The 27,693-nt window shown below is 49.9% G+C and overlaps 3 protein-coding genes across 3 annotated transcripts; all 3 read left to right on the top strand.

Moving 5' to 3' along the window:
• Positions 1-10,658: 10,658 nt before the first annotated feature.
• Positions 10,659-16,166, top strand: Spata24 (spermatogenesis associated 24). The gene is made up of 6 exons (XM_021150747.1): positions 10,659-10,827; positions 11,987-12,052; positions 12,270-12,400; positions 12,494-12,564; positions 15,796-15,898; positions 16,004-16,166. The coding sequence occupies exons 1-6, from the start codon at positions 10,711-10,713 to the stop codon at positions 16,131-16,133; spliced, it is 618 nt and encodes a 205-aa protein (XP_021006406.1). The 5' UTR covers positions 10,659-10,710; the 3' UTR covers positions 16,134-16,166.
• Positions 16,167-16,248: 82 nt separating this feature from the next.
• Positions 16,249-22,670, top strand: Prob1 (proline rich basic protein 1). Its single transcript, XM_021150810.2, has one exon. The coding sequence runs from the start codon at positions 17,631-17,633 to the stop codon at positions 20,865-20,867; it is 3,237 nt and encodes a 1,078-aa protein (XP_021006469.2). The 5' UTR covers positions 16,249-17,630; the 3' UTR covers positions 20,868-22,670.
• A 959-nt stretch (positions 22,671-23,629) lies between these two features.
• Mzb1 (marginal zone B and B1 cell specific protein) lies at positions 23,630-25,755 on the top strand. Its single transcript, XM_021151096.2, has 4 exons — positions 23,630-23,858; positions 24,636-24,760; positions 25,088-25,198; positions 25,296-25,755. The coding sequence occupies exons 1-4, from the start codon at positions 23,685-23,687 to the stop codon at positions 25,450-25,452; spliced, it is 567 nt and encodes a 188-aa protein (XP_021006755.1). The 5' UTR covers positions 23,630-23,684; the 3' UTR covers positions 25,453-25,755.
• Positions 25,756-27,693: the final 1,938 nt, after the last annotated feature.

Raw genomic sequence — 27,693 nt, 5'->3', positions numbered from 1 at the left:
TTTTTTTTTTTTTATGTAGGGTCTCATGTAGCCCAGATTGGCCTCCAAGTTCATATACAGTCAAAAACCTTGAACAACTTCTTGATTGTTTGGGTTTTGTTTTGTTTTGTTTTTTAAATTTTTTTATTTTATGTAGCCCTGGCTGTCCTGGAACTCACTGTAGACCAGGCTGACGTTGAACTCAGAGATCTGCCTGCCTTTGCTTCCTGAGTGCCGGGATTAAAGACATGCACCACCATGCCCGGCCTTGTTTGTTTGTATGTTTGTTTGTTCGTTTTTTGAAATGGTTTTTCTGTATAGCCCTGGCCATCGTGGAACTCACTTTGTAAATCAGACTGGTCTTGAACTCACAGATCTTCCTGCCAGTGCCTCTGGAGTGCTGGTTATCTGGATTCAAAGTGTGTGCCACCACTTCCCAAGACTTTGGACTTGTGATTCTCCTGCCTCTACCTCCTGAATGCTAGAGTCAGACCTGGTTTCTGTGGCGCTGGAGATTGAGCCCAAGGCTTTGTGCATGCTAGCCTACTGAGCTACATCCCCAGCCTTACCTTCCTAATTTTTTGAGAATTTCTTTAACTTATGAGCAGCAAGGAGTTTATTTTGTAAAATGTGTCAGGCATGGTGGCATATAGCTTTAAACCCAGCACTCAGAATTCAGAGGCAGACGGAATACTGTGAGTTCAAGGCCAGTATGCTCTACATAGAAAGTTCATAGCGAAACCTTGTCTCAAAACATACATTGTAAAATGTACCTATGAACCAAACTTAAGGAAAGCTCCTAGACATGAAAGCTTCCCTCTCCCAGCCCCAGGCTCTGCTAGAAAATGCACTGTTATGAAACTGTCCTGACAGGGTAAGGCCCCTCCCACTAGAAGACTTTTACTAATTCTGTAGATTTCCTGGCACTGAGAGTTATCTGTGAGGTGATGATAACCAGAGACAACACTAACAGCTCCGTCAACTGTTGCACCTATTGTCTGTTCTTACAGCCTGGTGGCACTGTTTTATTTATTACTGTTGCCTACTGTACTCATATCCTGTTTCCTTGCATCAGTTGAAAGATAAAATGGCACTATCTAGAATAGTGTTAAACTCTTAATTCCTTGCTTACAGTTTAGATATGTTGTCTGTGTGTTGGTGAGCTAAGCTTTGTTCTCCTGCCTACATCTTTTAGGAGACTTCCTGGCACAGTGAGTTCTCTGCTGCGGCTGTTCTTGCTCTGTGTGTGTGTGTGTGTGTGTGTGTGTGTGTGTGTGTGTCTCACAGATTGAGACCACAGAATGGAGACTGACAGGAGTGAGGCTCACACAGGAGTGGAAGCTGCCATTCCCGAGAGGTGCTTTCTTTAGTGAGAGGGAGACAGAAAATCCTTCTTGTTATGGAACAGTAGAGCCTGAAGGGGCTAGTTCATCACTCAAGCCAGGAAAACATCTCCGCTTCACTGACCGGCGCCAGGCCTCACAGCTTGGGAGACTCGACCTACGGTAAGGAAATAGCATTGCTCTGCATGCTTATGGGAACTGTTAGAAAGGACAAGAAGTGCCGAGCCCTGCTGGAGCCCGGATCCAGCCTGCTGCTGAATTCTCCGTCCTCAGTCTCCATCCTCACTCCTCTGGACTGGCGCTGCCAGAGGCACCTTGGGAATCCCAGCAGGCTCCTGTTGAAAATGGCCCTCACAACCTACTCATTGTCTCTGCATGCATGGCTCCTCCCAGGGGCTGGCATTAAATCTGTACTCACTTAAGGTGTTAGATTGGTGTCCTGATCCCTTTATTTTGGGAAGGGGCCAAGTTACTATACATCTTGACATTTGGGCCTGTACTGTTGATACCTCAGGCAGCATCAAGTAACTGTTACATCCTGAGTACATTTGCATCACACATTTGGGGAAGTGGAGAGGGAATGTTCTGGGACCAGAGTCGGGGTTGACATATGTGAAATCAGTTGGCAGTGAAAAATGCTGAGAACTCTGGTCACCTGACCCATGACATTTGGTGTGAGTTTTAACAAAGTGAACATTAAACGATTTTACATACAAAATGCGACTTTATGACTCCTCTTTCCTCAGCCACTGCTGCCAGCTTCAGATACTGAACACACGTGGAGCCATTTTGGACACAGTTGTTACTGTGCAATAGTTTGTGTTTAGAACAGCACATAATACTGATGGCATGAATTCTAGGTCCGTTTGTTTTTTAATGTTTTTGTTTTTGTTTTTTGTTTTTTCGAGACAGGGTTTCTCTGTATAGTCTTGGCTGTCCTGGAACTCACTTTGTAGACCAGGCTGGCCTTGAACTCAGAAATCCACCTGTCTCTGCCTCCCAAGTGCTGGGATTAAAGGCATGCGCCACCACTGCCTGGCTCCGTTTGTTTTGTTTTTCAAGAAAAGGGAGCAGTTGTGAACCATCATGAGGGCAATGGAAACAGAACCTGGGTTCTCATAAGAGCAGCAAGTAGGGCTTTGTTTGTTTTGTTTTTTAAACACTTTATAATTTATATATCTAATTTCAGCAAGAAACAATTTAAAATGACAACAGTCTTACATTAACAGTGAAAACAAAATAGAATTCTATTTATTTATTTTCTTATTTATTTACTTATTGGTTTCTTGAGACAGGGTTTCTCTGTGTAGGCTGACCTCAGAATTCACAAAGATCCACCTGCCTCTGCCTCTTGAGAGCTGGGATTATAGGTGTGAGCCACTATGCCTGGCTTTTAAATAATTGTTACTGACTGTTTATAAATGCTTGTTGTGATTTTTCTTAACCCAGATAGCTCCCAAATAATTGAATCTGGACTATTTATTTCAAGCTTTAAGGACACAACAACTGAGCAGTATTACTCTATCTTAATCCTCTAAACTAATCTGGCTGCCTCCTAGGCAAACCCTAGTGATGCTTGCGTTTAGTATTCATGGGCTCCCTGGCTCCAGGGGTTTTCTCCTGTCTCCTGGACCATCTCCCCGAAGTGAATCCCCATTTCCTCTTCCTTTCCCCCTCCCCTGGCTAGGAGGAAGTCCAACCCTATTTATTCCCCTGCTCAGTCACTGGCTGATCAGCTTCTTTATTGACCAATTGGAATAATTGGGGAGCAATGTTTTGCAACCAGATAGGGGTGCACAGAAATCAACATTTGAACACAAGGATAGTCTTTACACAGAGCACAATAACATTATGCCTACAAGTAATTCTTTTTTGTTATTGTTTGTTTGGTTATTTTTTTTTGAGGGAGGGTTCCTCTGTGTAGCCTTGGCTATCCTGGAACTCATTTTATAGATCATACTGGCCTTGAACTCAGAGATTCCCCTTGCCTCTGCCCTCTGAGTACTGGAATTAAATGCATTTACCAACTTACATTAAATTAAAAGATTTATTTAATATTTTATGTATATAATATTTTATGTACACTGTAGCTGTACTCAGGACCTTCTGAAGAGCAGTCAGTGCTCTTAACGGCTGAGCCATCTCTCCAGCCCGTAGCAATTCTTTAAGAGCTTTGGTAGTGTTAGAGAAATGGTTCAGCAGTTAAAAGTATATACTGTTCGCCGGGCGTGGTGGCGCACGCCTTTAATCCCAGCACTTGGGAGGCAGAGGCAGGCGGATTTCTGAGTTCGAGGCCAGCCTGGTCTACAGAGTGAGTTCCAGGACAGCCAGGACTACACAGAGAAACCCTGTCTCGAAAAACCAAAAAAAAAAAAAAAAAAGTATATACTGTTCTTCCAAAGATCCTAATCTGGGTTCCTAACACTCAAAATGAGTGGCTCACAGTCACCTGTAACTGATATTGAAGGTGTGTGCCACCATCACCCAGCAGAAGCTCAAATTTTAAAAAGAAAAAAAAAAAAACATAATCCAGCAACAATGAAAAATTCACACACAATGTAAATTTTAATTTTAAAACAAGAGTGTAAACAAAGCATTTAAAATTATCTCAATCATTTAGTAACTCGTAAGAAATCAATCTGGGGGCAGGGGGAGGCTGGAGAGATGGCTCAGAGATTGAGAGCACTGACTGCTCTTCCGGAGGTCCTGAGTTCAATTCCCAGCAACCACATGGTGGCTCACAACCATCTGTAATGGGATCCAATGCCCTCTTCTGGTGTGTCTGAAGACAGCTACAATGTACTCATATGCGTAAAATAAATCTTTAAAAAATAGATCTGATCTTAAGAAAATATTAGTTTATAAAAACTTAAGCCAGGTGCGGTGATGCATGCCTTTAATCCCAGCACTCGGGAGGCAGAGGCAGTCGGATTTCTGAGTTCAAGGCCAGCCTGATCTACAAAGTTTGTTCCAGGACAGCCAGGGCTGCACAGAGAAACCCTGTCTCGAAAAACCAAAAACCAAAAAAACCAAAAAAACAAAAACCTGTTGATAAGATCAGTTCCTATTCTGAAAAACAACATGAGATCCTGAAGCCCTATAGCTAGGAGCAACCTAATCCTATTTCTCGTCATCGAAGGGGACAGTATGGAGATGTTGTGGGGGGTGGGGGGCAGCAGAGAAGAATGAACCTGCAGTGTGTGCCTGTAGGTGATGGATGTGGCTTTAACTGAAGCAGTCCCTTCTGTTAAGGATTCCGTCCGATAGCAATGGCAGCATACCACAGTCAATCTAGATCAAGACTAGAATTAGCTCTTTTCCTGGCTTCATTCCACATGGCCCATATTTAGCAAAGTTTTGGCTTTAAAATATCATTCCTGGCATTTAATATTTACTTAGTCTAACTGGTTACATGTCCTTCTTGGACCAACATGCATGTGAAATTCAGTTCAGCAGAGTCTGTGAACGTTCCTGTGTTCCAGGTGGGTCGGGTCAGGGAACAAATGTCCCAGAACTCCTAGAGCCTAGAGCAAGTACCTCGTGCAGTGACTCTCAACCTACAGGTCACAACCCCTTTGGGAGACATGTGTCAGATATCCTGCATATCAGATATATTATGATTCATAACAGCAAAATTAGTTATGAAGTAGTGAAAATAATTTTATTTGGGGGGTCACTACAACATAAGGAAGTCTCATTCATTAAGAGGTCTCAGCATTAGGAAGGTTGAGAGCCCCTGTCTTCATTAGTTTTCACTTTGCCTTGGCATCGGTAGTTTCAGGATCACAGGTGTGTGCGACCCTGCCCTGAAAATCTTAGTTTTTACCTCCAAAACATCCCAACGCTCTCTTCTGATACCATTAGATGTGCACTTCCATATTCCCATGCACTTACACTGCAGTAGCTTCACCCTCTTGCCTAGGTTATTTCAGTAGCTTGCTTTGGTCCCCAGTACTAAAATCATCAAAGTTCTAATCACAGCTGTCTTAGCGTTTTACTGCTGTGAACAGACACCACGACCAAGGCAGCTCTTAATTGGGGCTGGCTTATAGGTTCAGAGGTTCAGTCCATTATCATCAAGGCAGGATCATGGCAGCACCAGGCAGGCATGGTGCAGAAGGAACGCTCAGTTCAACATCTTGTCTGAAGGCAAACAGGAGAAGACTGGTTTCCAGACAGCTAAGATGAGGGTCTACAGTGACACACTCCCTTTGACAAGGCCATACATACCTCCTAATAGTACCACTCCCTGGACCAAACGTTCAAACCACCACAATAGCCAACATTTTGTTTTGAAGATATTTTTGTTTTGTTTTTTGATACAGGGTTTCTCTGTGTAGCCTTGGCTGTCCTGGAACTCACTCTGTAGACCAGGCTCAGAATCATTGATAACTAGATTGTTGCTGGCAGCAGGAAGCTCAGGCTGAGGACCATCAGTCCCAGTTTCTCCACAGGGGCTGCCTGAGGTGGGTCGATGAGAGAAATCGCCTAGAGTGACAGTAACAGGAGCTGCCAGTGTCTGAAGGCCTTTTGTGTGGGTGGGGATGTGGCACGTATGTGTATGTGTATGTGTGTCCAGTGCCAGGGATTTGAACTCTGCCTTCATTTATGCTAGCCAAGGTTGTGCTGAGGTTGCAGACATCATCAGAATCAGCTGGAAATTGATATATTTTATTTTTTGGTTTGGTTGCTTGGCTTGGGTTTTTTTTTTTTTTTTTTTTTTTTTTTTTTTTTTTTTTTTTTTCGGGGTTTTCGCTTGGGTTTTTTTTTTTTTTTTTTTTTTTTTTTTTTTTTTTTGGATTATGACAGAGGCTCTCACTCTGTAGTTCTACTGGTCTGGAACTTGATATGTAGACCAAGCTAGCCTCAAACTCACAGAGATCTGCTGGAATTAAAGGTGTGCATCAGCACCGCCCAGATAAACCCTCTTGCTAAAGTAACTCCTTACACCATGGATGCAATGCCACCAGCTCGCTTCCAGCTCCTGCTGCTGTGCTTCTCCCCCACACCCCACCGCTGTGATGGACTGTGCTCCCAAACTGGGTCAGAGTAAACCCTCCCTTCCTGTCTTCCTGCCTTCTCTCCTTCTCTCCTTCCTCCCTTCCTCAAGATGCTTTTCTCAAGCACTTTGTCACAGCAGCAAGACATGTGACTAATGGAGGTGTTCTTTCCCATGCAGGAGCTCAAAACTAAGGTGTCACACCACACCGAGTCTCACTGAGTCCCGAATGCCTACTGACAGAGACACTGTGATGGTGTCTGACAAGGGTGACCAGCCTTCATATCCATGTTGGATCCAAGGTTCTCTCCTTGTGACCTCCCCCTAACCGCAGAGGCTGGTTACTAGAGCCTCCTACCCTTCGGGGTGTTGTCCCAAATACATATGAGGGAGCCTAGTCAGACTTATAAGGTGAGCACTGAGCGGCAAGGACATGAAGCAACAGCTCACGAAAGATCTGAGGGGTGAAACAGGCTATGTTCATGGAGGAATACTAAGGATCACTGCCCTGGGGGACTCTGCAGCCTTCTCTGGAGTAACTCAGGTGAGCATCCTCATTCACTAGACAAGGTCTATACAAGAAGCGCTGTGTTGAGGCCATAAACTTCAGGGCCCCACAGGCACATGCTATCCATCGCAGTAACCACCGGTTACATGGAGCCATTGAAAATGTGGGCTGAGGGTGAAGCACAGAAGTAGACTGCTTTCCTAAAATGAAAATTATAACAAGTTTATTTAAAACAAATTCAATAAAAATCGTAGGCAGGGGGCTGAAGAGATAGATGATTCAGTGGTCACAGACTACATTACTCTCCTAGAGGACCAGAGTTCAATTCCCAGTGGCTTACCTGTAACTCCAGCTGTCTTCCCTGAGTGGTGCACCACAAAAGCTGCTGCACCACAAATGCTGTTAAAAAGCAGGGGCAGGCCCCTCCTTACCACCCCAGCCTACAGTTACTGCAATAAAATGTCCTATAGGAACTGTCCAAAATGGCAGCTCCTGTCAAAATGGTGGCACTATGGTATCTCCTCAGCCTATAGCTATCACAGGAGCTGCGGGAGCTGTCCACAGTGATGGTCCCTCTCCTGCCTCAGCCTATAGCTTTTGTGAAACTGCCCCAGAGGAGCTGTCTACAGTGGCAGTAGCTCCTCTCTAGCCCCGTCACCCATATACACACCAGCAGCTCTACAGAGCTGACACCTCAGCAAAAGCCAGCTACAGCTGGGAAGTCTTCTCACCCTAACCCTTGGGCCGCATGTGGGGAAAAAGGGTTGAAAACCAAGAAAACCTACCAATCTCTGAGCTTACAACAACAACAACAAAAAAAAAAAAAACCACTGATCCCTGAGTCCCCAAGCTCAGGACTTGAAATTTCACCAGTCCCCACTCTGGAAATCTCTGCCCCGAGAAGCTCTGCCCTCTCAGAAATCCTGTATCAGCACTGTCCCTTCACCAGTTCCCTGCTGTCCACTCCCAGGAGCAGAGGGCAGCCATCCCTGGAGTAGTCCTTCCTCCTCCTCCCCAGCCCTTTCTCCTCCCCCTCCTCCTGAATTCTTCCCTTCAGTAAACCTCCTTTATGAGATTTGCTGCCTGGAGTTTCTGAAGAAGCTGAGAAGAAAGGAAGCAAAGAAAAGAAGAGCGAGCCGGGCGTGGTGGCGCACGCCTTTAATCCCAGCACTCGGGAGGCAGAGGCAGGCGGATTTCTGAGTTCGAGGCCAGCCTGGTCTACAAAGCCTGTGGGGGGGGGGAGAAGAAGAGTGAGCAAGGGCTGAGTCTCCTCAGCTCCTCAGCTCAGCTGCGGCTACCCTCCCCTGGGAGCTGTGCTACCTCTCCTGAAGATGCAACCTCAGACCTGTGAGGTTCCTGAGCTGTATATCAAGATACCCTTCCTTTGGGACTCTGTCCCACCTCAGAGCTGTGAGGTTCCTGGGCGCTTTCATCCGAGCAGAAACCAGTTGCAGGGGATCCAACTCCTCCATGGGCACCTACACACATAATGCACATGCCCACAACACACACACAATTAAAAACCAAAAAAAATCAATAAATCCTTAGGCATAGAGTTGGAGAGAGAGCTCATTGTTTAAGAGCATCCCCCCCCAGCTCTAGCAGAAGCCCCAGATTCTGTTCTCAGCACCCACAAAGTGGTTCACAGTCATCCCTAACTTCCCAGGAATATGAGGCCCCACTTCTGACTCCAGTAGGCACTAGGTGATACGTTATCTTGGCTGATAAAATGAGCTAAGCCAAGCCAAATTAAATTATAAAGGCAGGTTTGTTGGGGAGAGTTCTTGGGTGAATTCGAGGGCCACACACCACACAGCAGGGGGTCAGTGAAGTGCAGAGGGAGACAGAGGAGAACAAAAGAAAAAACACGAGCACACAGAGAGAGGGGGGAGAGAGAGGGAGAGCGGGAGAGAAAGAGAGAGGGAGAGAGAGGGGGAGAGAGAGGGAGAAGAGAAGAAGGGGAGGGGAGGGGGGAGAGGGGGAGAGAAAGATATTGAGAGAGAGAGACCCAAAAGTCTGTGTTATATAGTTAAAAGCCACTGAGAGGGGAAACCCAGCCCCTGGGCTAGAAAGTTCAGCATAGAGGGCAGGGTATGCCAGTCATGCCCTGTAACAGGCAGGGACTGAGGCTGGTGAGATGGCTCAGTGGGTAAGAGCACCCAACTGCTCTTCCGAAGGTCCAGAGTTCAAATCCCAGCAACCACATGGTGGCTCACAACCATCTGTAACAAGATCTGACTCCCTCTTCTGGAGTGTCTGAAGACAGCTACAGTGTACTTACATATAATAACTAAATAAATCTTAAAAAAAAAAAAAGAAAAGAAAAGAAAAACAGGCAGGGACTGAAGGCTGCTGGGAGATCCTGTAGGTCAGATTCACTGTTATTCACTTCAGCTACTTGTCCCAGAACTGAAACCCAACACCCCAGCCTTTTGTTGATAGTAAATGAATAAGGGGCAACATAATTTTCTATGGCTACTCTGCTGACATTGAGGCGCCATTATTGGGACATCCTAAAGCTGGACTGTTGGCCAGGTCTGGGAAGAGAGCAGCGTGCTGTCCAGCCTCTGCAGGACCTCTGGGACTAGGGATGTGAAGCAGTTTGGACCTGTACTGGATGCAGGTATTGAGTAAACACCTGCATCTGGCTGGATGCTGAGAGATACACATGTTTGGGGCAAAAGATAAAGTTAAGAAGTTTAGAGAGAAATTTTTTCTTGGCTGTACATTTGAAAACTTTAGGCCCATGGTTTTGGTACTCTGAGGGGGGTGGATGACCCAGAACCAGGGAAAGGGGACTAGATCCCACCCTCAGGAATAAGGCAGGTGGGGAGGAAACAAGCTATTGACAGTACTCTTATCTGAAGTCCATTTGAACTATGAGAGATGGACCAAAGTAGATTTCCAGAAGCTTACAAGAATTTTTTTTAAAAAAGATTTATTTAGTTTTATTTATATGAGTACATTGTAGCTGTCTTCAGACACACCAGAAGAGGGCATCAGATCCTATTACAGATGGTTGTGAACCACCATGTGGTTGCTAGGAATTGAACTCAGGACCTTTGGAAGAGCAGTCAGTGCTCTTAACCTCTGAGCCATCTCCAACCCCGCCCCCACAAGAATCTTTTAAGTTTACAAAAAGAGATAAACTTTAGTGGTTTCACTATGTAGCTCTGGCAGTCCTCGAACTCACAAAGGGCAGGGACTAAGGGCATCTGCCACCATGACTAGATTTTTACAAAGGTTTCGTTTTTATTCTTTGGATTTGTTTTGGAGACAAGGTTTTTTGAGCCCATACTAGCCTTAAACTTGCTATGTATGTTCTTTTCTGCCTCTGCCTCCAAAGTGCTGGGATCTGTTTGGAAACCAAGATTCTGTGTATGCCAAGCAAGAAATCTTCTTCTCTATTTTTGTGGGTTTTCTTGTTTTGAGGCAGGACTTTGTATTTATTTATTTATTTATTTATTTATTTATTTATTTTTGTTTTGGTTTTTCGAGACAGGGTTTCTCTGTGTAGTCCTGGCTATCCGGAACTCACTCTGTAGACCAGGCTGGCCTCAAACTCAGAAATCCGGAGGCAGGGCTTTTATATGTAGGCCAGGATGGCCTTGAACTCACAATCCTCCAGCCTCCTGAACGCTGAAGTTACCAGTTTAAGCTATCACACCCTGTCATTTGTTGCTGCAGTGTTGGGGGATGAAATCCAGTCTGGCTCCACACGCCCGGCTCTCAAGGGGCGTGGAGCCGGGCCTGGGCCTTGTGAACAGAGGAAGTCCCCGCCCCGGTTGCCAGGGTGCTCTGTGGCGTCGCATTCTCATTGGCCGGCGACGGATGAGGCACGCAGCAGGAGGTCATTTCCAACGAGCCGGCGGGGGCAAAAGATGGCGACGCCCCTTGGGTGGTCGCAGGGGGGCTCTGGATCAGTGTGTCTCGCCTTCGATCAACTGCGGGACGTGATTGAATCTCAGGAGGAACTGATCCACCAGCTGAGGAATGTGGTAGGCAGCCAGGGCTTGGGGAAAGGCGGCGCTGGACGCCTCACCGGTGGGGGCGGGGCCAGGCGCTCGTGGATGTAGGGGGCGTGGCTAGTATACACCGCAAAGGGGGTCATCCCAGAGGCTGGGCTCCCTTAGCCAGGGGCAGAACCAAGAAGAGCAGGCTGCCTTCCTGAACTTTACCAAATCGGGCAATATTCCCCACTCTGCCTAGTTGGTGAAGGGACTGGCAGATACCCAGTGAACTTCAGTGTCTCCACGTTTAGCGGTAGAGACCTCACCGACTCCCCAAGGCAACCTGCGCACCGAAACCAGATCATTCCTTAAGCTGCACACCTCTCCAGTGTCAAAGGCAGTGCGAATACAAGCTTGGCCTTTCACGGTGCAGATTTAAGGGCCTCTAAACTTTCCTGTGCCCTCCTGTTTCCAACCTCAGTTAGTTAGTGGGTGCCACGCTAATGGCGTCATAGTTACCTCAGTGCCGGGCCTGCTGGAGCTCATGGGCTTTGTGGTTGTTGTTTCTCTTTTGGTAACAATGTTGGAATGCATCTCTCTCTCAAAACAAACAAAAACAAAACAAAAAACTGGTTTCACATCTATTTTCCACTCTAATGATTTTTAGACAGTGTCATCCTTTCTGAGCAGTTAGATTCGAGGGGGATTATGAGAGGCATACTCTATGTCAACAAAGTGTATGCCAACATGGGCGCTGAATTGCCTTCAAGTCCCAGAGGGTCCCCAGATCTTTCTCTTGGCAGCTCACTCCTACTATCTGGAACGTTTTTTCTCTCTCTCCTCATCCTATTTAGCAGTCCGATCTCAGGATTAATGTCATTTTCTCAGAGAGCAGTCCTGATCCTTACTAATGCTGGGCCCAGGGGTCCCTCTGTGTACCACAGCCCCCTTTGTCCTTTTGCCTAGCACATACAGTGTAAAGAGAGGGCTGGCTTTGTGCAGTCTCCATGAGGCTAGTTGGTCTTTGTAGGCAGCACTTAGAGCCAGGCCTCAGTAGATCTGTGAGACTAAATTTTCCTGTCCTAAGACCTGTCAGGACCTGTGTGCTTTCGACATGGCTCCATTACCCATCCTTTGTCCTGGTCCTTAGACGGCGTCCCCTTCCCACCCCAGCCCCCATCCCTTCCTGAGCCAGGCTCTGTTGCAGATGGTTCTCCAGGATGAGAATTTTGTCAGTAAAGAAGAGTTCCATGAAATCGAGAAGAAACTGGTGGTGAGTAGCATCCTCTGCTCATTCCTCCCACTTCCCGAGATCCCCGTGGCTGGGCAGAATCCTTGAGTCTTGGCCTTTCAGAACTTCAGCCCTCTTAGCGAGGCTACATCTTCCTGTATCCTAGCTGCAGCATGCACCTCTGAAAAGGGGTTTAGTTAAGGGATCCTAAGAGACCCAGGGTGGCTTGGGATAAAGCGAGCCATCACCTCCCTGGCAGGAAGAGAAAGCTGCTCATGCCAAAACCAAAGCCCTCCTGGCCAAGGAAGAAGAGAAGTTACAGTTTGCTCTGGGAGAGGTGGAGGTGCTGTCCAAGCAGCTGGAGAAAGAGAAGATGGCCTTTGAAAAAGCGTGAGAGAGTGGGCCTCAGGAGGGGGCTTGGAGCTTGGGGGGGGGCTCACCTGCCTTCTGCCTGCCCACCCTTTCGTTCTAACTTTCCCCCAGGCTCTCCAGTGTCAAGAGCAGAGTCCTGCAGGAGTCCAGCAAGAAGGACCAGCTCATCACCAAGTGCAATGGTAGGCGGGAGGCCCGTGCTGCCCCCCAAGTTAACATACACGGGCTCTTTACCAACAGCCCAATGATGGTGCCAAAAGCAGGGCTCTACCCCAACTTCTGCCCCCGGCTGAGGATACAGGCAAGTCCAGGCGGGTCACACCTTCGAAAGTGCCTTCAGGGACCAGGCAGGTCACGGAAATGATGGACGTGATCAGATCAGCGTGCGGTATTCTTCACAGCCATAAAGGAACGGGCTCGCTCCCATTTTTCTTGAAACATACAACCTTCTTAGTCCACCTTTTGTTTTATCCCATTTTTGATAAGCGTTAGAAATAGTATATTCTATTTGTAACCTTGCTTCAAGAGGAGCCATAGAGCAAACACAATCCTACAAGGGGTCTTAAGACTCAGAGTCAAAGGACTCTCGGGTTGGAGACTGGGGTTACCAGAGCCATGCCCCTCCCCTGGGAATAGAGCCTAGGATTGTCAGATCTTAAAAAAAAAAAAAAAAAAAAAAAAGAATCTAGAGGCCAGATGTTGTGGCACATGCTTTTAATTCCAGCATTCAGGAGATAGAGGCAGAAAGATTGGGAGTTTGAGGGCATTGTGGGCTGTGTAAGACCTTGTCTCAAAAGCAAAACAAAACAAAAGAATCTAGAAGTCAATTTTAATGGAAACTTCTGAATTGTTAGTGTAGGCAACTAACTTAGGCAGTTTAAAAGTAGTGTATTCAGCCAGGCGTGGTGGCTTACGCCTTTAATCCCAGCACTTGGGAGGCAGAGGCAGGCAGATTTCTGAGTTCGAGGCCAGCCCGGTCTACAAAGTGAGTGCCAGGACAGCCAGGGCTACACAGAGAAACCCTGTCTTGAAAAACCAAAAAAAAAAAAAAAAAAAAAGTAGTGTATTCACTGAGTAAAATATGGCTGGGCCACTGAATTTCAACTCTGCTAAAGGCATGCTCACAGCAGAGTTGAAACCAACCTGAGCCCAAGAGAGTGAAGATCCCTCCTCATAAGTTTCCCACTTAGGGCTCTGGGCAGCTTTCACCCACCCACAGCCTTCTGTCACTCCTGGTGAACACTCCCTGAGAATTGCCATCAGGCTTGTCTTGATGAGGGCAAGCAGGCTGACAGGCATCATGGGTGTTTGAGCAAGGCTTCCTGAAGCCTAATTGGTAGTCGCTGTCTCATACCCAGTGTCCCTACACCTCTCGGTCCTATCTACCTTTGCACTTCCCCTCTCTGGAAAACCCAAAGAGCTGGAGTTATATCCTGGTATAGCCATAGACACTTTACCTTAGGGTATCTCCTTGTACCAGAATCAGCCCAGGTTGGTGAGAAGCCGGGTCTGAAAAGGCAGCTAGCCCAGCTTGCTAACACTGCCGCAATGCGAGCCTTCCTCCAGTGCAGCCTCATCCTTCCTCCTCTGATTATTTCCGCTTCTGTCTGTCTGTCGTTTTTATTTTCCTCTCTTCTTGCTTCGGTGCAGGAAATCAAATTCAAGACCCTCACTAGGCAAGAGTTTTAGTAACAAGCCACATCATCAGCCTTCAACTCTTCAGCATTTATTTATTTATCCACTCATTCCTTCCTTCCTTCCTTCCTTCATTCATTCTGCTGAGATGGGGGTCTCAGGTAGCCCAGACTGTCCTTAAACTTGGTAAGATGACCTTGGACTGCCCATCCTCTTCCCAGCGCTGGGATTAGTAGCATGTGCCTCCACTCCCAGTTTGAGTTTTGTTTTTAAGGTTTATGTGTGTGACTGTTTTGCTTGCATATATGTGTGTGCACCATGTGTGTGCCTAGAGCCTGTGGAGATAAGAGGGTGCCAGATCCCCAGGAACTAGTGTTAGCATGCTTACAAACTACCATAGGATACTGGGAACCAATTCAGGGTCCCCTGGAAGAGCAGTGTGAGCCGTCTTAACTGCTGAGCCGTCTGTCCAGCCTCTAGTTCCTGAGTCCGACTCCTCCTTTTGAAAAGTTAGCCACATGTCTGGCATAATCAAGGACCTCATCTCCCACCAGAGGCCCTGTATAACGCAAGCCTGGGCATCCGTCTGCTCTTGATAGGTCTGGCTTAACTGAAATGGCCAAACTTGGTTTTTGGTTTTTGGTTTTTTGTTTTTTTCAAACTTGGTACTTTGAAGCCCAAAGCTCTTAGGGTCATCTTGTTCACAGTATGCAGATCTATGAGCCAGGCTCTTTTAGGTCTGAAGGTTAACAGTGACAAAGGCAATAGTCCCTGTCCCCATGGACCTTATGTCATAATTCTAGAAAAGGCCAACAATTGATGGATGAGACACTTAAGACAGTGGCACAAGGAAAACAGGGACAGGAGATGGGAATAGGACATACTGGGAAGGGCTGCAGTTTCTAGACCAAGGGTCTAACCATGGAAGTGTAAAGTCCTGAGGGCCAGTCAGAGCTATGACAGGACTCTCTGCTTCTCTCCAAGGAGTTTTGCCCATCCTCACCTTGGTGAGGTTCATAATACAGTGGTAAAGTTACTGACAGAATCGTTTTCCCTACTCAGGAGACCCTCAAACATTTGCTGATGTGGCAGGGTCTTGTGGTGAACACCAAAGCCTAGCTACTCAGGAAGCTGAGGTAACCGGACCAAAAATTTAAGGCCTGATAGTATTACAGAGTGAGTTTAAAGCTAGCCCAGTCAACTTAATGAGCCTCTGTTTCAAAACCAAGCAGAAAGTGGAGATGGGTGTGGTGGTGCTGTTGGGAGGAGGCTGAGGCAGGTGGATCTCTTACAGTTGGGACCAGCCTGTTCTACATGGCAAGTTCCAGAACAGCCAGAGCTAGTATAATAGACCCTGTCTCAAAAAGAAAGGAAAGAGAGAAAGGAAGGAAGAAAGAAGAAAAGGGTTGAGTATGGGTTGGAAGGTGGCATGGTAGCACACCTTTAATCCTAGTACTTGGGAGGCAGAGACAGGAGTTATCTCTGAGTTCAAGGCCAGCGTGGTCTACATAGTGAGTTCTAGGACAGCCAGGGCTATGTAGAAGGTCTTGCCCCCCACCCCTCAAATTGAGGCTGGAGCTCCATGGTGGGAGCTCTTACTGATCACGCGTGAGGCCTTGGGTTCAGTCTCTAATACAGAAAACCAAGTTCCTTCATTCTAAGGTACAGGCAACGGTTGAAGAAGAACTCCTGGGCAGGGAGAGCCACACAAAGGAAGACCTCGACTCAGAAGCCTGAGGGTGGGAACCACCCCTCCTCCCTGCCTCTCTCCCCCACAGAAATTGAATCCCACATTATAAAGCAAGAAGATATACTTAATGGCAAAGAGAATGAGATTAAAGAGTTGCAGCAAGTTATCAGCCAGCAGAAACAGAATTTCAGGTGAGGGGCTGGGCCAGGCTGGGGGTTGTTGATGGAAGCCGGGGAGCCTGACTCCTGGCCCCTACCCAGGGCTGTGCAGCCTACGACCAGCTGGCTCCCTTGCAGGAATCACGTGTCTGACTTCCGGATCCAAAAGCAGCAGGAGACCTACATGGCCCAGGTGCTGGATCAGAAGCGTAAGAAAGCCACAGGAACACGTCGGGCCCGTAGCCGTCAGTGTTCCAGGGAGAAATAAACTGCTGGTTATCTTCCTGTTCTTTAGCTGTAATGCCCAACCTCTCTCTACCTTCTCTGTCCTGGAAGGGAGACTAGCTCTCCCCTTCCATCCCTGTGTCCCTAACCCCTCCATGAGCAGTTACACTGGCTGTCTGCCTCTTATAGCAAATCAAGACACCGAGGACTAACTGGGAGTCAGCTCTGGAGACCCCCACCCCTGCAGCCGCCTCTACTGAGCTTAAGAGGGAACACTGCTCATGTCCTCAGCCCCTACTGCTGCCCTCGTTTGGGATGGGTTAGAGCCAGTGAGAGTGAGTGGGAACTGCATCTCTGTGGGTCATGCTGGAACCCTGGCTGAGAAGGCACTGCTGCTTGCTTTGGGTAATTAGGTTTGTTCCTACATACACAACCCCAGTTAGCTCAATCACACCCTACCTGAACTCGAATAAAATGTGATTCTCTAGGGTTAGTTATAGGGTTAGAGCAGAACAGAGTGTGGGAGTGTATTTCTGTACTTGTGCTTATGCGTTTGTGTGTGTGTGTGTGTGTGTACTCATGTCAGCCCTGATCAGAGAATTCAAACTGAGTTCCAAGACCGCAGTGAAACTGATAAGCCAGACGCCATCTGGTAATGAGAATATGTGTATACTGTCGGTACACATCACATCTGCACCTTCTTACACTGCTGAACAAGAACCTTCAAACACGTGAGGAAACTTTCTAAAGCAGGGAAAAGACAGCCTGTTCAAGTTGCTTAGGCAGATCAGAGAGGATGAAAGGTCAGCTCTGTTCAGAAGGGGTCACTGAGTGTCCCTAGGGAGTCGTAAGTAGGGGAGCATAAGATCCACAAAACTCAGATTGGTTAAGCCTGTGCTGTGTCACTGTGAGGCTGTGTGCAAAGGAGGGGCGGGTGCATCAAGGCCAGCTGGGGCCTGAGTCACAGGACGGTCCTGCCCTATTGTCTGTCATAAGACAAAGACAGCTGGTGACTGCTTCTCTATGAGGGAAGGAATGAATTGGGGGTGGGGGGGACTGGAGTAAGGACCTTGTGGGCCTAGGACTTTAGAGGGAACCCTACAAAGACTGGTGTGTCTCCCAGGTTTGTTGGGGGTGCTAAGCTGCTTGTGAAAGCTAGCTAGGGAAGAGCCTCCAGCCTTTTCTTCCTAATGGGCCGAAAAGTCTGGCCAGCACTTACCTGAGTCGGGAGAGCCCTCTGATAATCCTTAACCCTATCAAAGGTGGTGTGGGGTGTGTGAGGAAAGTCGAGGCATAAGGAAGGCGTGGAGGATGGAGGAGAGTTTGTGATGTGAAAGAGTTGGGGGCTGAGGATATGGAATTTCAAGATCTCACACTCTGAACCTCATCTCGGGTAAGCCCCTTGCAAGGCAGGAGTTTTCTAGAATTGGGCCTAGCTGCTGCCTCCTTACTAAATAAAGCTTGCCTTCCTCTCCAATGTCTGTCGGCCGGAGGCCGGAGCCCCACCTCCACGCTGCACCTGTGTTGGAGAAAGTTCGGCATGGGGTCTTCACCCCTAAAAGCCCACAGCTTAGGTTTCTCTGCTGCCAAGGCCGCTAGCTCAGGCGTTGACGCTGGCGCTTTAAGACGCTTTGACCCCGCGGCATCCAGGCGGGGCGGGGACAGTGCAGGAGCCACCAGCAGCGGCACTGCGCGGGAGGTAGTGCTAGGTGTCCTGCCCACCATGCTGACTGCGCTCGCCCCGCTAGCCCTTCCTGGGCTCTCAAGGCGGCTGCCTGCCCCAGCGGGGCGTCAGGACTCGTCCGGTTCGTCCGGCTCCTACCACACAGCTCCGGGTTCTCCGGAGCCCCCGGACGTTGGGCCGGACACAGAAGGCCAGGGGACTTGGCTCTGGGTGGCTCCTGGGTGGGGGGCGGGCGCGCAGCCTGTCCTGTCCGTCAGCGCCCAGAATAGCCGCCAGCAGCACGGCTCCGGCTCGGGTTTCCCACGAGGCCCGGGCTCCGGCCCGCTGCCGCCCCGGCCCCAGCTGCGCATGCTGCCGTCGGGGGAGATGGAAGTCATCTTCGGCGCGGGGCCTCTGTTCAACCGCTCCGACGCGGAGGATCTGCAGGAGCAACAGCTCATGGCGCCTACCTTCAGCAGTCCCCAGCTGCCCGATCCAGCGTCTCCTGCCTCAGTCTCGTCGCAGCCGCAGGTCCCCGACGGGGGCTCTCGCTGGGCCACCTACCTGGAGCTGCCGCCCCGCGAGCCGAGTCCTGCCGTCTCAGGCCAGTACGAGTGTGTGGAGGTAGCCCTGGAGGAGCGCACCGCGCCCGTTAGACCCCGCACTGTGCCGAAACGTCAGATCGAGCTGCGCCCGCGGCCTCGGAGTCCCTCGCAGGACAGTCGCGCGCCGCGTCCCCGACTGCTCCTGCGCACGGGCTCCCTGGACGAGTCTCTGAGCCGCTTGCAGGCCGCCGCGGGCATCGTGCAGACGGCGCTGGCTAGAAAACTAGGCTCTGCGGTCCCAGCCCCCAGCAACGTCACTTTTAAGTCTACCGCCAAGCCAGAATCCACGACGAACTCTCAGGAGACGGCAGGCAGCACTCGTGTGCTCCTGGAAGAGGCTAAGTCTCGGCCGCCCCGCGCGCACGATAATTCCTCCTCTGCCAGAGTCCCGCGGCCTTGGCCTAGCCTCCGAGAGCGAGCGATTCGGCGGGACAAGCCGGCTCCCGGGACCGAGCCTCTGGGTCCAGTTAGTTCCAGCATCTTTCTGCAATCAGAGGAGAAACCTCATCAGGCTTACAAACAGGAATCCAAGACCCAGTTTCCCCGTGAGACTCCCGATCGAACCGTGCCGAGAGCACGGAGTCCTCCTTTTCATTCTAGAGGTTCCCGGGTGGTTCCCAGTAGGGTTGTGAGGCCGAGGAGCCCCTCTCCTCCGCAGCAGGCTCCAAACGGGGCCGTGCGGGGTCCTCGCTGCCCGTCTCCCCAGAACCCCCCACAACCTTCTAAGATTGTTTGGAGAACGAGTAGCCCGGCCTTCCCTGGCGGCACATCCTCTGCGTGGGAAAATCGGAATGCCTCCGTCGAGGAAGTAGTCAGCAGAAGGACCCCTTCCCCACCACCACTTCCCCAATGGACTCAGGGTGTCGCTAGAGTTGGGAACCCATGTCCTGAAGCTCCTCTTGTGTGGAAGGTTCCGAATTCGAGAGGCGGAGATGCAGTAGGGCTGAGTAGGGACTCGTTGCCAGCCCTGCTCCCGCGAGAAGCACCTCATCCTATTGAAACGGGTACCCAATCGCCCGGAGAGACTTGGAGTCCTGTTGTGCAGGGTGCATCGACAGCACTGCATCAGGAAGCTATGAACGGTCTAACCCAGGAGCTGGAGCCGCCTACACCATCAGCACCCGCGACTCCAGAGCTCACAGAGGCTCTGTGTCTGCTCTCACTGGAAAATGCGGGTATCGCCATCAGAGGCGGTCAGCGGTCTCCAGATGTGGATACACCGGAACAGCCCCGAAGTCACCTCACAAGCACTCTGGACGACGATGTGTGCCCGGAAGCCGTGGGCTCGGGAGAAGCGGCTTCTGAACGCCCGCGAGTGACCATTCCGCGGCCGCGAGACGTGCGCAAGATGGTTAAGACTACTTATGCGCCAAGCTTCCCTGCAGGGATCCCAGGCTCCGGGCTTCCCGCGCCTCCTGCGGACACCTGCGGGGAGGACGGTGATGCATCCAAAACTCACAAGCTCCCCGCACTTGAGTCGCCCGCCCCGGCTCATTACACTTCCATTTTTCTCAAGGACTTTCTGCCTGTGGTACCTCATCCCTACGAGTCACCAGAGCCTTCACTCCATGCAACCCCTAAGGATGCCTCCCAGTCCAGCGGGGTCCCGAGGCGGCGGGCAGAGAACAGCACCGCGAAGCCTTTCGCTCGGAGTGAGATCCGCTTGCCTGGCGCTCTAGCTTTCGGCCAGCGGCGGGAGAAAACCCCGACTGTCCAAAGACGCGGTCCTGGAGGAGAAAACCCGGATGCTGAGGCCCAGTGCCTGGTCCCGAACCCTGAGGGTCGGACCAGCCCTTTAGGAGGCGCTCGCACCTCAACCCAGTGTTCCCCTTTAGAGTCGACAGGGACCCGACCACCTCGCCCCGGCTCCCCGCAGGCGTGTCCAAACTCGAGCCTTAGGGCAGCGCCCGAATTGGAGACACCGCTTGTGACTCCAGCAACTGCGGTCCAGGCGCCCCGACTTCCCGATCCTCCGGCGACGGCAGCCAGAGCCGCTGCACCCTTCCCGCGAGCTGCTTCTGCGCCTCCCACCGACAGGCTTCCCCCTGCATCTTCCCAGGGGCGGAGGCCTCCGGGAGCCGCGCCCGCGGGGAAGGTCCTCTTAGACCCGGAGAGCGGCCGGTACTACTTTGTGGAGGCGCCGAGGCAGCCGAGGCTGCGACTACTTTTCGATCCCGAGAGCGGGCAGTACGTGGAAGTACTGCTGCCACCCTCGCCCTCTCCCTCCCGGCAGCCACGCCAGCCCTATGCCCCGCTGGCCCTAGGGCCAGGCCTCTACCCGCCCGCCTATGGGCCTATCTCTGGTCCATCACTGTCGCCGCTGTCCCCCAACCTGCCGGCCCTTGGTAGTCTCCAGCTACCTTGGGCTTCTGAGGCTGGACCCCTGGAGGGAATGTATTACATGCCCTTGAGCGGGACCCCTAGTCCAGCACCACCAATGCTCTTCTGTGCCCCACCCTCCAGTTCTGGTCCCATCCAGTCAGGCAAGGGTTCTGTGTTTCCTTTGTGAAGCCTCAGCCCTTATTCCCATGGAGTTGGGTTCCCTAGAAGGCATTGGAAGTTCCAGATCCCAGGCTCTTTAACTTTTTTTCTCCCATCAATTCTTTGGCCAGTTCCAGCCAGTCACCACACCAGAAGTGGCCTTAAGAGAGTGTATCTGCTACCTGGGCTAATTGTGGCAGAGCATCATTAGCAAATGGCTGTCTGCCTACCCCTCGGCTCCAACAAAAATATGTTTCCCTTTCCCAGACCTTCCCAGGGTGTGGTGTATTTGTGTATTTGTTTATGTAGGCAAGCAAGTCTGTCAAAGTGAGAAGCCAGTCTAGGAGGTGTTGGGGTTTCCCAGAATAGCAGGTGTGGGAGCAGCAGGACCCGGGCTGCCTGGGTCAACTGTTTGTATCTCCCTAACACTGGGCCCAGTTGAGTGGAGCCCGACAGTGGGTGCTGCTGAGATGGAAGGGATAGGTGACAGCCATCAAATCTGGATGTGCGCTTTGTCCTGGGAGCCTATGGGAGAACCCAGTGTGGCCCTAGGGCAGCTTGGGGCAGCCAATGAGAGCTACGAGGATAGTAGCTGGAGTTGAGGTATGGATGTTGTTTAAGGAGATGTGGAGGATCAGCCTGGATTGGAGGTGAGAGAAGAGGATGAAATGGCCCAGGGTTGCTGTAGAGACACCCAATGGGACAAGCAGCTCCTGGACAGAGAGGCGGCAGGAGGCACTAGGAAATGTGGAGGGGGAGGAAGATTACTTGTCTTTGGGTTTTCTGTGGCTAGAGGTGACTAGGGACAAGTAGTGAATTAAAGAATCTCAAGTGGTCAGCAAATGTTTCTCTTGTTTGCCCATTTCTGGAGTTGAGAGGGCAGGGAGAGCAAGAATCTAGAAAAACAAGTTACTTTAGTTTTGGGAATTGTTGTTTAACCAAAATGGAGATGCTTCATAAAATGGTGTGACAGCTGGCCAATCCTTTGATCCCAGCACTCTGGAGGCAGCGACAGGTGGATCTCTGTGAGTTCAAGGCCAGCCTACAGAGTGAGTACCAGGACTACTCAGAGAAATCCTGTCTCAAAAACAACAAACAAATAAACAAAGACACTGACTAAAACTAACAGCCCACAGCAGGGAACCCAGCTCTTCCCTCAAGCCCCAGGCCTGTCTTCTGTAGATCCTAGGAGCTGAGCTGGCTTATCTTGACGCCTTCATTAAGTAAGTTAAATCAACAGGAAGACAATAGGGAGGAAGGCTGTCATCACACCAGTGAGTTAGAGCTGGCAAGAGGAAGGGCATTCCTACATGGAGTAGGCCAAGAGTCCCTGACCCTTTAGCTGGTTCCATTCTCCATGTTCCTCCAGGAGCAGAGGCAACAGAGCCCACACAGGGACTGGTCCTCCCGGCTGCTCACAGCACAGGAAAGACCCTAAACCTGTGCTCTATCTGCTCTGAGCCTGGGGTAAACTGAGGGCCAGAGACCAATCTCTGTGAGGTGGGAGGTGACCTCTGTCATTTGGAGCCTTGCTGGAGGAGTGTTTGACAGGAGGTGTTTGGGAAGGATAGTCCCCACGAGAAGCAATGCCGGTTAGGCATTTGATAGCTTTCTGGTTCCGAGCCTGTGTAGCTAAGATCCCTTGGAGCTTCTGTCAACCTTGCCCTAGACTGGAAATCGGCTAAAGTACAGCATCAAAATAACCTCAACATCTCTACCAGAGACACTGGTCCTAGTGACATGGAGGGACCAGGCCCACCCCTAGAGTGTATCATCTCACCCTGGTGTGCAATAAATGGCTGACCATGGAGAGCCATGGTGGCCGAAATGACAACCAAGTGTGTAGTCCTAATTTCCTGCTGCCACCTTTTTAAAACAAAACATGACAAAATAAAAAAAAAAAATCACTTCTACCTTGCATGATGGTATACACCGTTAATCTCAGGACCTGAGAGGCAGAAGCAGGTGGATCTCTTTGAGTTAAAGGACAGCTGAGGCTGTCTCAAAAAGTCAAGTAAATAACATTTAAAATATTTATTTTTATTTTCTGAGTGTTTACCTGCATGTATGTATGTGTATCACGTGTATGCTTGAGGCCCACGAAGGCCAGAAAAGGGCATTGAATCCCCTGGAATTGGAGTTACAGGTGGTTGTGAACCATTGTGTGAGTGATGGGAACTGAACCCAGGTCCTTAGCAAACTAAGCAATTGTTCCTAACGACTGGGCTTTCTTTAGCTTGCTGCTTCTTAAACATCCTCTGCAGAGAGCCCTCATGTCTGGCTCTGGCCTAGGGAAAGGGCACCCTAGGATTGGAGGAAAAGACCACGTATGCTCTCATAAACTGTGGTCTCCAGTAACTCTGTTTTACTACAGTTAGAGCCCTAAGCCAGCCACCACGGCCATGACCACAGTCCTCCTGGAGACTGTGACCTGTGGGCACTGGGACCACTTTCAACATGGCTTCTCCAGCTGGAGGAGCTGTCTCTTCTCTCTTGAGCTTTCACATCCTCTAAAGTAGAATAAAGATGACTGCAACCGGCCACCTCACCCCACAGGATGTTCGGTCAGGTTCCTACCGCTGGCTCAGGTCACAGTATGTGCTCTCCATCAGCGGCCTTGGCCAGCCTCGGCCTCTCTCCTTGCATCTTCATCCTCTACGTGTGAAATGGAGCTGAGTCATTAGAAAAGCCAGGCCCCCTGCATGCGTGGCGTTTCCAGGGCCTCGCGGCAAGGGAAGAGGGTCAGTGAGGTGTCAGTTCCCTATTGGCCTACACCACAGATAATTCGAATGCACATCTGCGCCCCGGACCACAGCCTGTGCTCCAAGAAGTAAGTTCAGAGGCCATGAGACTGCCTCTGCCGCTGTTGCTACTGTTCGGGTGCAGGGCTATCCTGGGGAGCTCCGGGGATAGGGTTTCCCTCTCGGCTTCGGCTCCCACACTGGATGATGAAGAGAAGTACTCGGCTCATATGCCTGCTCACCTGCGCTGCGATGCCTGCCGGGCTGTGGCCTTCCAGGTAAGCTCTGCCTGTCCCCTAGCAGGCCTGGCTCAGGCCACTTCATCTGTCTTAGACCTCACCATTGAGCCTTCAATCCCCAGCCCTCAGCCCGAATCAGCAATCTTTCCAGGATATTACCAGCCCCCTTCTCTTGAATTGCCATGCCTCAGTTTACTCTTTTGCCTGGTCACCAAAGAGCAGATAATCTGAGATGGCCCCATCTTGTCACCCCAGGGAAATCATTCTTCCTCTTAGAATTCTCCCCGTCTGTATCCTTTTTCGTCTGGACACCCTCCCCGGGTCCCTGAGATGCCTTTATTTTACACATGTTGAGTTTGTATGTGTCTATGTGAACCCACCAAGTTTGTTCACCTCAGGCATGCCTGTGTGACCACGTTTCTGTGTGTACGTGGGGTGAGAGGGTACATGAGTTATTAAAGACTGGTTAATTTATTTGCTTATCATCATCATCATCATCATCATCGTCGTCGTCGTCGTTATTGACTTTCCTTGTTCTCATGGTTTAAAAATAGTATGTGCTACTGGGCAGGAGGGCCAGGTCTTTCACTCAGCATTTTTTCCCCTAGCCCCAGGAGAGCAGGTCCTGCCCGAGCTGGCCCAGCCCAGCTGTGGGGCCTAGAGAGGGGCCCCTGCAGCCTGCCTTGCAGGTGCTTCCTGCTCAACAGCTCCTCTGCCACCTCCTTCTCCCCAGAGACTTGGGTGTCTGTCCTTCTCTCCTTTCCCCAATTGACCAGCAGTCCCCAAGTCCAGCCTCTCAGCACCCCCTCATTCCAGATGGGGCAACGTCTGGCGAAAGCAGAGGCTAAATCTCACACTCCAGACGCCAGTGGATTGCAGGAGCTGAGTGAATCCACGTACACAGATGTCCTGGACCAGACCTGCTCTCAGAACTGGCAGTCGTGAGTTGTTGATCCAGTCCCTGCCACCTTCCTTAAGGGGAAGGGCTGGTGGGTACAGCCCTCCTTCTTCCCATTGATGCCTCATGCTAATTCCATGAAGGCTCTGGTCTGAGGGAGGAGGTCGGCTGGGCTGAAATCTGGGCTACGGTTGCTGCTGGGAACACCTGGGTGAGCAGATGGCCACAGAAAGATCATTGTGAGATCTTGAGACAAAATTAATTCTGTCTGAGCTCAGCCAATGTCCAGTATACTTAGCCCTCCCTGAGCAAGTCCCTCCCTGAGCTGATCCGCACTGATCCTACATCCCTTGCTTCCCATTACCATCAGCTATGGAGTCCATGAAGTGAACCAGATGAAGCGTCTCACGGGCCCAGGACTTAGCAAGGGGCCAGAGCCAAGAATCAGTGTGATGATTTCTGGGGGTCCCTGGCCCAATAGGTAATAGCATGTGGGAGAAAGAGCCCCTGGAGTCCCGCTTTGCTCCTCGACTTCCCCAAGGGCAGGTTAGAGCTCAAGGTGCCTAATGCTCCCCTAGGCTCTCCAAGACGTGTTTCCACTACCTGGGTGAGTTTGGAGAGGACCAGATCTATGAAGCCTACCGCCAAGGCCAAGCGAATCTGGAGGCGCTGCTCTGTGGGGGCACCCATGGGCCCTGCTCACAGGAGATCCTGGCCCAGAGAGAAGAGCTTTAGTCCAAGCTGCTGCACTTCTGGATCTTCTCTAATTTTATTATTATTAATGGCTGATTAGAGACAGGCTCTCATCATATAGCCCAGGCTGGCCTTGAACTTGTCCTCCTGCTCAGCCTCGAAAGTGCTGCAATTAAGTCCTGAGCCTTTTTGTGCTTGACCCTCCTATATAATTTTTTCAGCAGTGGTGGTGGGGAGGGGACAGGGAAGCCTGACTCTAGCTGTCAACCTTCTCCCTCCACCTCTCCTGGGTACTGGGACAGAGGCTGCCTTTCTAATTTCAAATAAAGCTTTGAAAGACTTTGAGTAGTGTTGGCTGTTGGAGGAATCAGGTGTCTCAAGCAAGCCTGAACTCTTAGATACTGAGAACTGCCCTGGTACCTGGCAGCATGGATTAGTTCATGAAAGAATTGTTAGGGTCTGAAAATCCAAAACAACCCAAGCAGACACAAGAGTTCACACAAAGCAAGATCTTTATTTGAATGAGGGGGCAAAAACTGACCAGTCAGGGACGACAGCAGCACAGACTCGGGAGCTGACTGCATCTTTTAATGTTCATCTTGGTAGCTCTTTAAGCAGATGACAAAAATGTACTGTACTTGGGATGAAACTGATCGATGAGGGTCATAGAACCAGGCTCCAGGGCTGCCCCCCAAGCCAGAATGTTAGCTTCAAATTCATAAATATCTATGCCAAGTTACAGTTACAACTTTCCATCAACCAGAAGAATTTGTTCTTTCACAGTTAGGAACAATTGTTATGTTTTGGGAATAGAAGGTGGAGGAAGAGGAGGAAGAGGAAGAGGAAGATGAGGAAGAAGAGGAGGAGGAGGAAGAGAAGGAAGAGAAGGAAAAGGAGAAGGAGGAGGAAGAGGAGGAAGAGGAGAAGGAGGAGAAGGAAGAGGAAGATTAAGAAGAAGAGGGGGAATAAGAAGAGGAGGAGGGGGCTGGTGAGATGGCTCAGTGGGTAAGAGCACCCGACTGCTCTTCCGAAGGTCCAGAGTTCAAATCCCAGCAACCACATGGTGGCTCACAACCATCNGTACCGAGATCTGGCGCCCTCTTCTGGAGTGTCTGAAGACAGCTACAGTGTACTTACATATAATAAAAAATAAAAATCTTAAAAAAAAAAAAAAGAAGAGGAGGAGGAGGAAGTTGGCCGAGCCGTCAGGAAAGCTTGTCCCTAACAAAGGGCTTGACTCTGTGTTTATTGTTTATTTTGAGATAGGGCCTCACTATGTAACCCTGGTTGTTCATCTTGGCCTGGGATTCACAGAGCTCTGACTGCCTCTGCTTCCCCAGTGCTGGGTTTATCGGCATGTGCCACTAAACTGAGCTGGGAATGAGGAGTTCTTTATAAAAATATTTAACAGCGTTTTACAAGGGGAAAGGCCACTTGCTGCTTCATTGCCTCCAACTGACGCAGGCTAGTAACTAAAGCTGCAAGCATGTTCTCAGCCTATATTCATGCATCCGTTGAGTGTGTATTGGGGATATTTGTTTTGAGGTTTCTTCTAGCCTGTTGTCTGTTTTCAGTAAAAATGTACCACCATGAATACATGCATACACACATATAACATTATTCTGGGTCAGGGCATTGAAGAGCACGTAATTTAAAATTAAAGCTATGCATTGGTGTAGCTTGTAAAAGCTGACTGCATGGGAAATCTAAGGCAAGTAAGCTTGGTTACAGAGCTCTCCTAAAGGCAGGTTAAACTTAAGCAGGCTGAGGGGGCACACAGTAGAATAACAGGCTAACTATATAGTCTTTTGTTGTTGATGTTGTTGTTTGTTTGTTTTTGTTTTTTCGAGACAGGGTTTCTCTGTATAGCTCTGGCTGTCCTGGAACTCACTTTGTAGACCAGGCTGGCCTCGAACTCAGAAATCTGCCTGCCTCCCAAGTGCCACCATGCCCGGCACTATATAGTCTTAAATGATCTCAAGGGGTGTTATTAACTTTGCTATGAGGGTTGCCAAAAGTTTAGACTATTGGGACGCCAAGAAATATATTTATAAAAATGTATTGCTGCATCTCACATCCCATTGACAGTATCTAGGGATCTCAATTAGTTCTTTGTTTTTTGCTTTTTGGGTTGTTGTTGTTTGTTTGTTTGTTTTTCTGTTTTGTTTTGTTTTTGTTTTCTGTCATTTAAAGAATTAAAAGCCGGGCATAGTGGCGCATGCCTTTAATCCCAGCACTCGAGAGGCAGAGGCAGGCAGATTTCTGAGTTCGAGGCCAGCCTGG

Source organism: Mus caroli, chromosome 18 (genome assembly GCF_900094665.2).
Source record: "Mus caroli chromosome 18, CAROLI_EIJ_v1.1, whole genome shotgun sequence".
In the NCBI taxonomy this organism is placed as follows: Eukaryota; Metazoa; Chordata; class Mammalia; order Rodentia; family Muridae; genus Mus; species Mus caroli.
The sequence above is the reverse complement of the archived record's forward strand: the minus strand, read 5'-3'. Positions and strand labels throughout refer to the sequence as shown.

Coding starts and splice junctions, on each gene's coding strand:
- Spata24 (XM_021150747.1), top strand. CDS start 10,711: ATGGCGACGCCCCTTGGGTGGTCGCAGGGGGGCTCTGGATCAGTGTGT. Junction 10,828..11,986: donor TCCACCAGCTGAGGAATGTG/GTAGGCAGCCAG, acceptor GCTCTGTTGCAG/ATGGTTCTCCAGGATGAGAA. Junction 15,899..16,003: donor CAGCAGAAACAGAATTTCAG/GTGAGGGGCTGG, acceptor GCTCCCTTGCAG/GAATCACGTGTCTGACTTCC.
- Prob1 (XM_021150810.2), top strand. CDS start 17,631: ATGGGGTCTTCACCCCTAAAAGCCCACAGCTTAGGTTTCTCTGCTGCC.
- Mzb1 (XM_021151096.2), top strand. CDS start 23,685: ATGAGACTGCCTCTGCCGCTGTTGCTACTGTTCGGGTGCAGGGCTATC. Junction 23,859..24,635: donor GCCGGGCTGTGGCCTTCCAG/GTAAGCTCTGCC, acceptor CCCTCATTCCAG/ATGGGGCAACGTCTGGCGAA. Junction 25,199..25,295: donor GGGGGTCCCTGGCCCAATAG/GTAATAGCATGT, acceptor ATGCTCCCCTAG/GCTCTCCAAGACGTGTTTCC.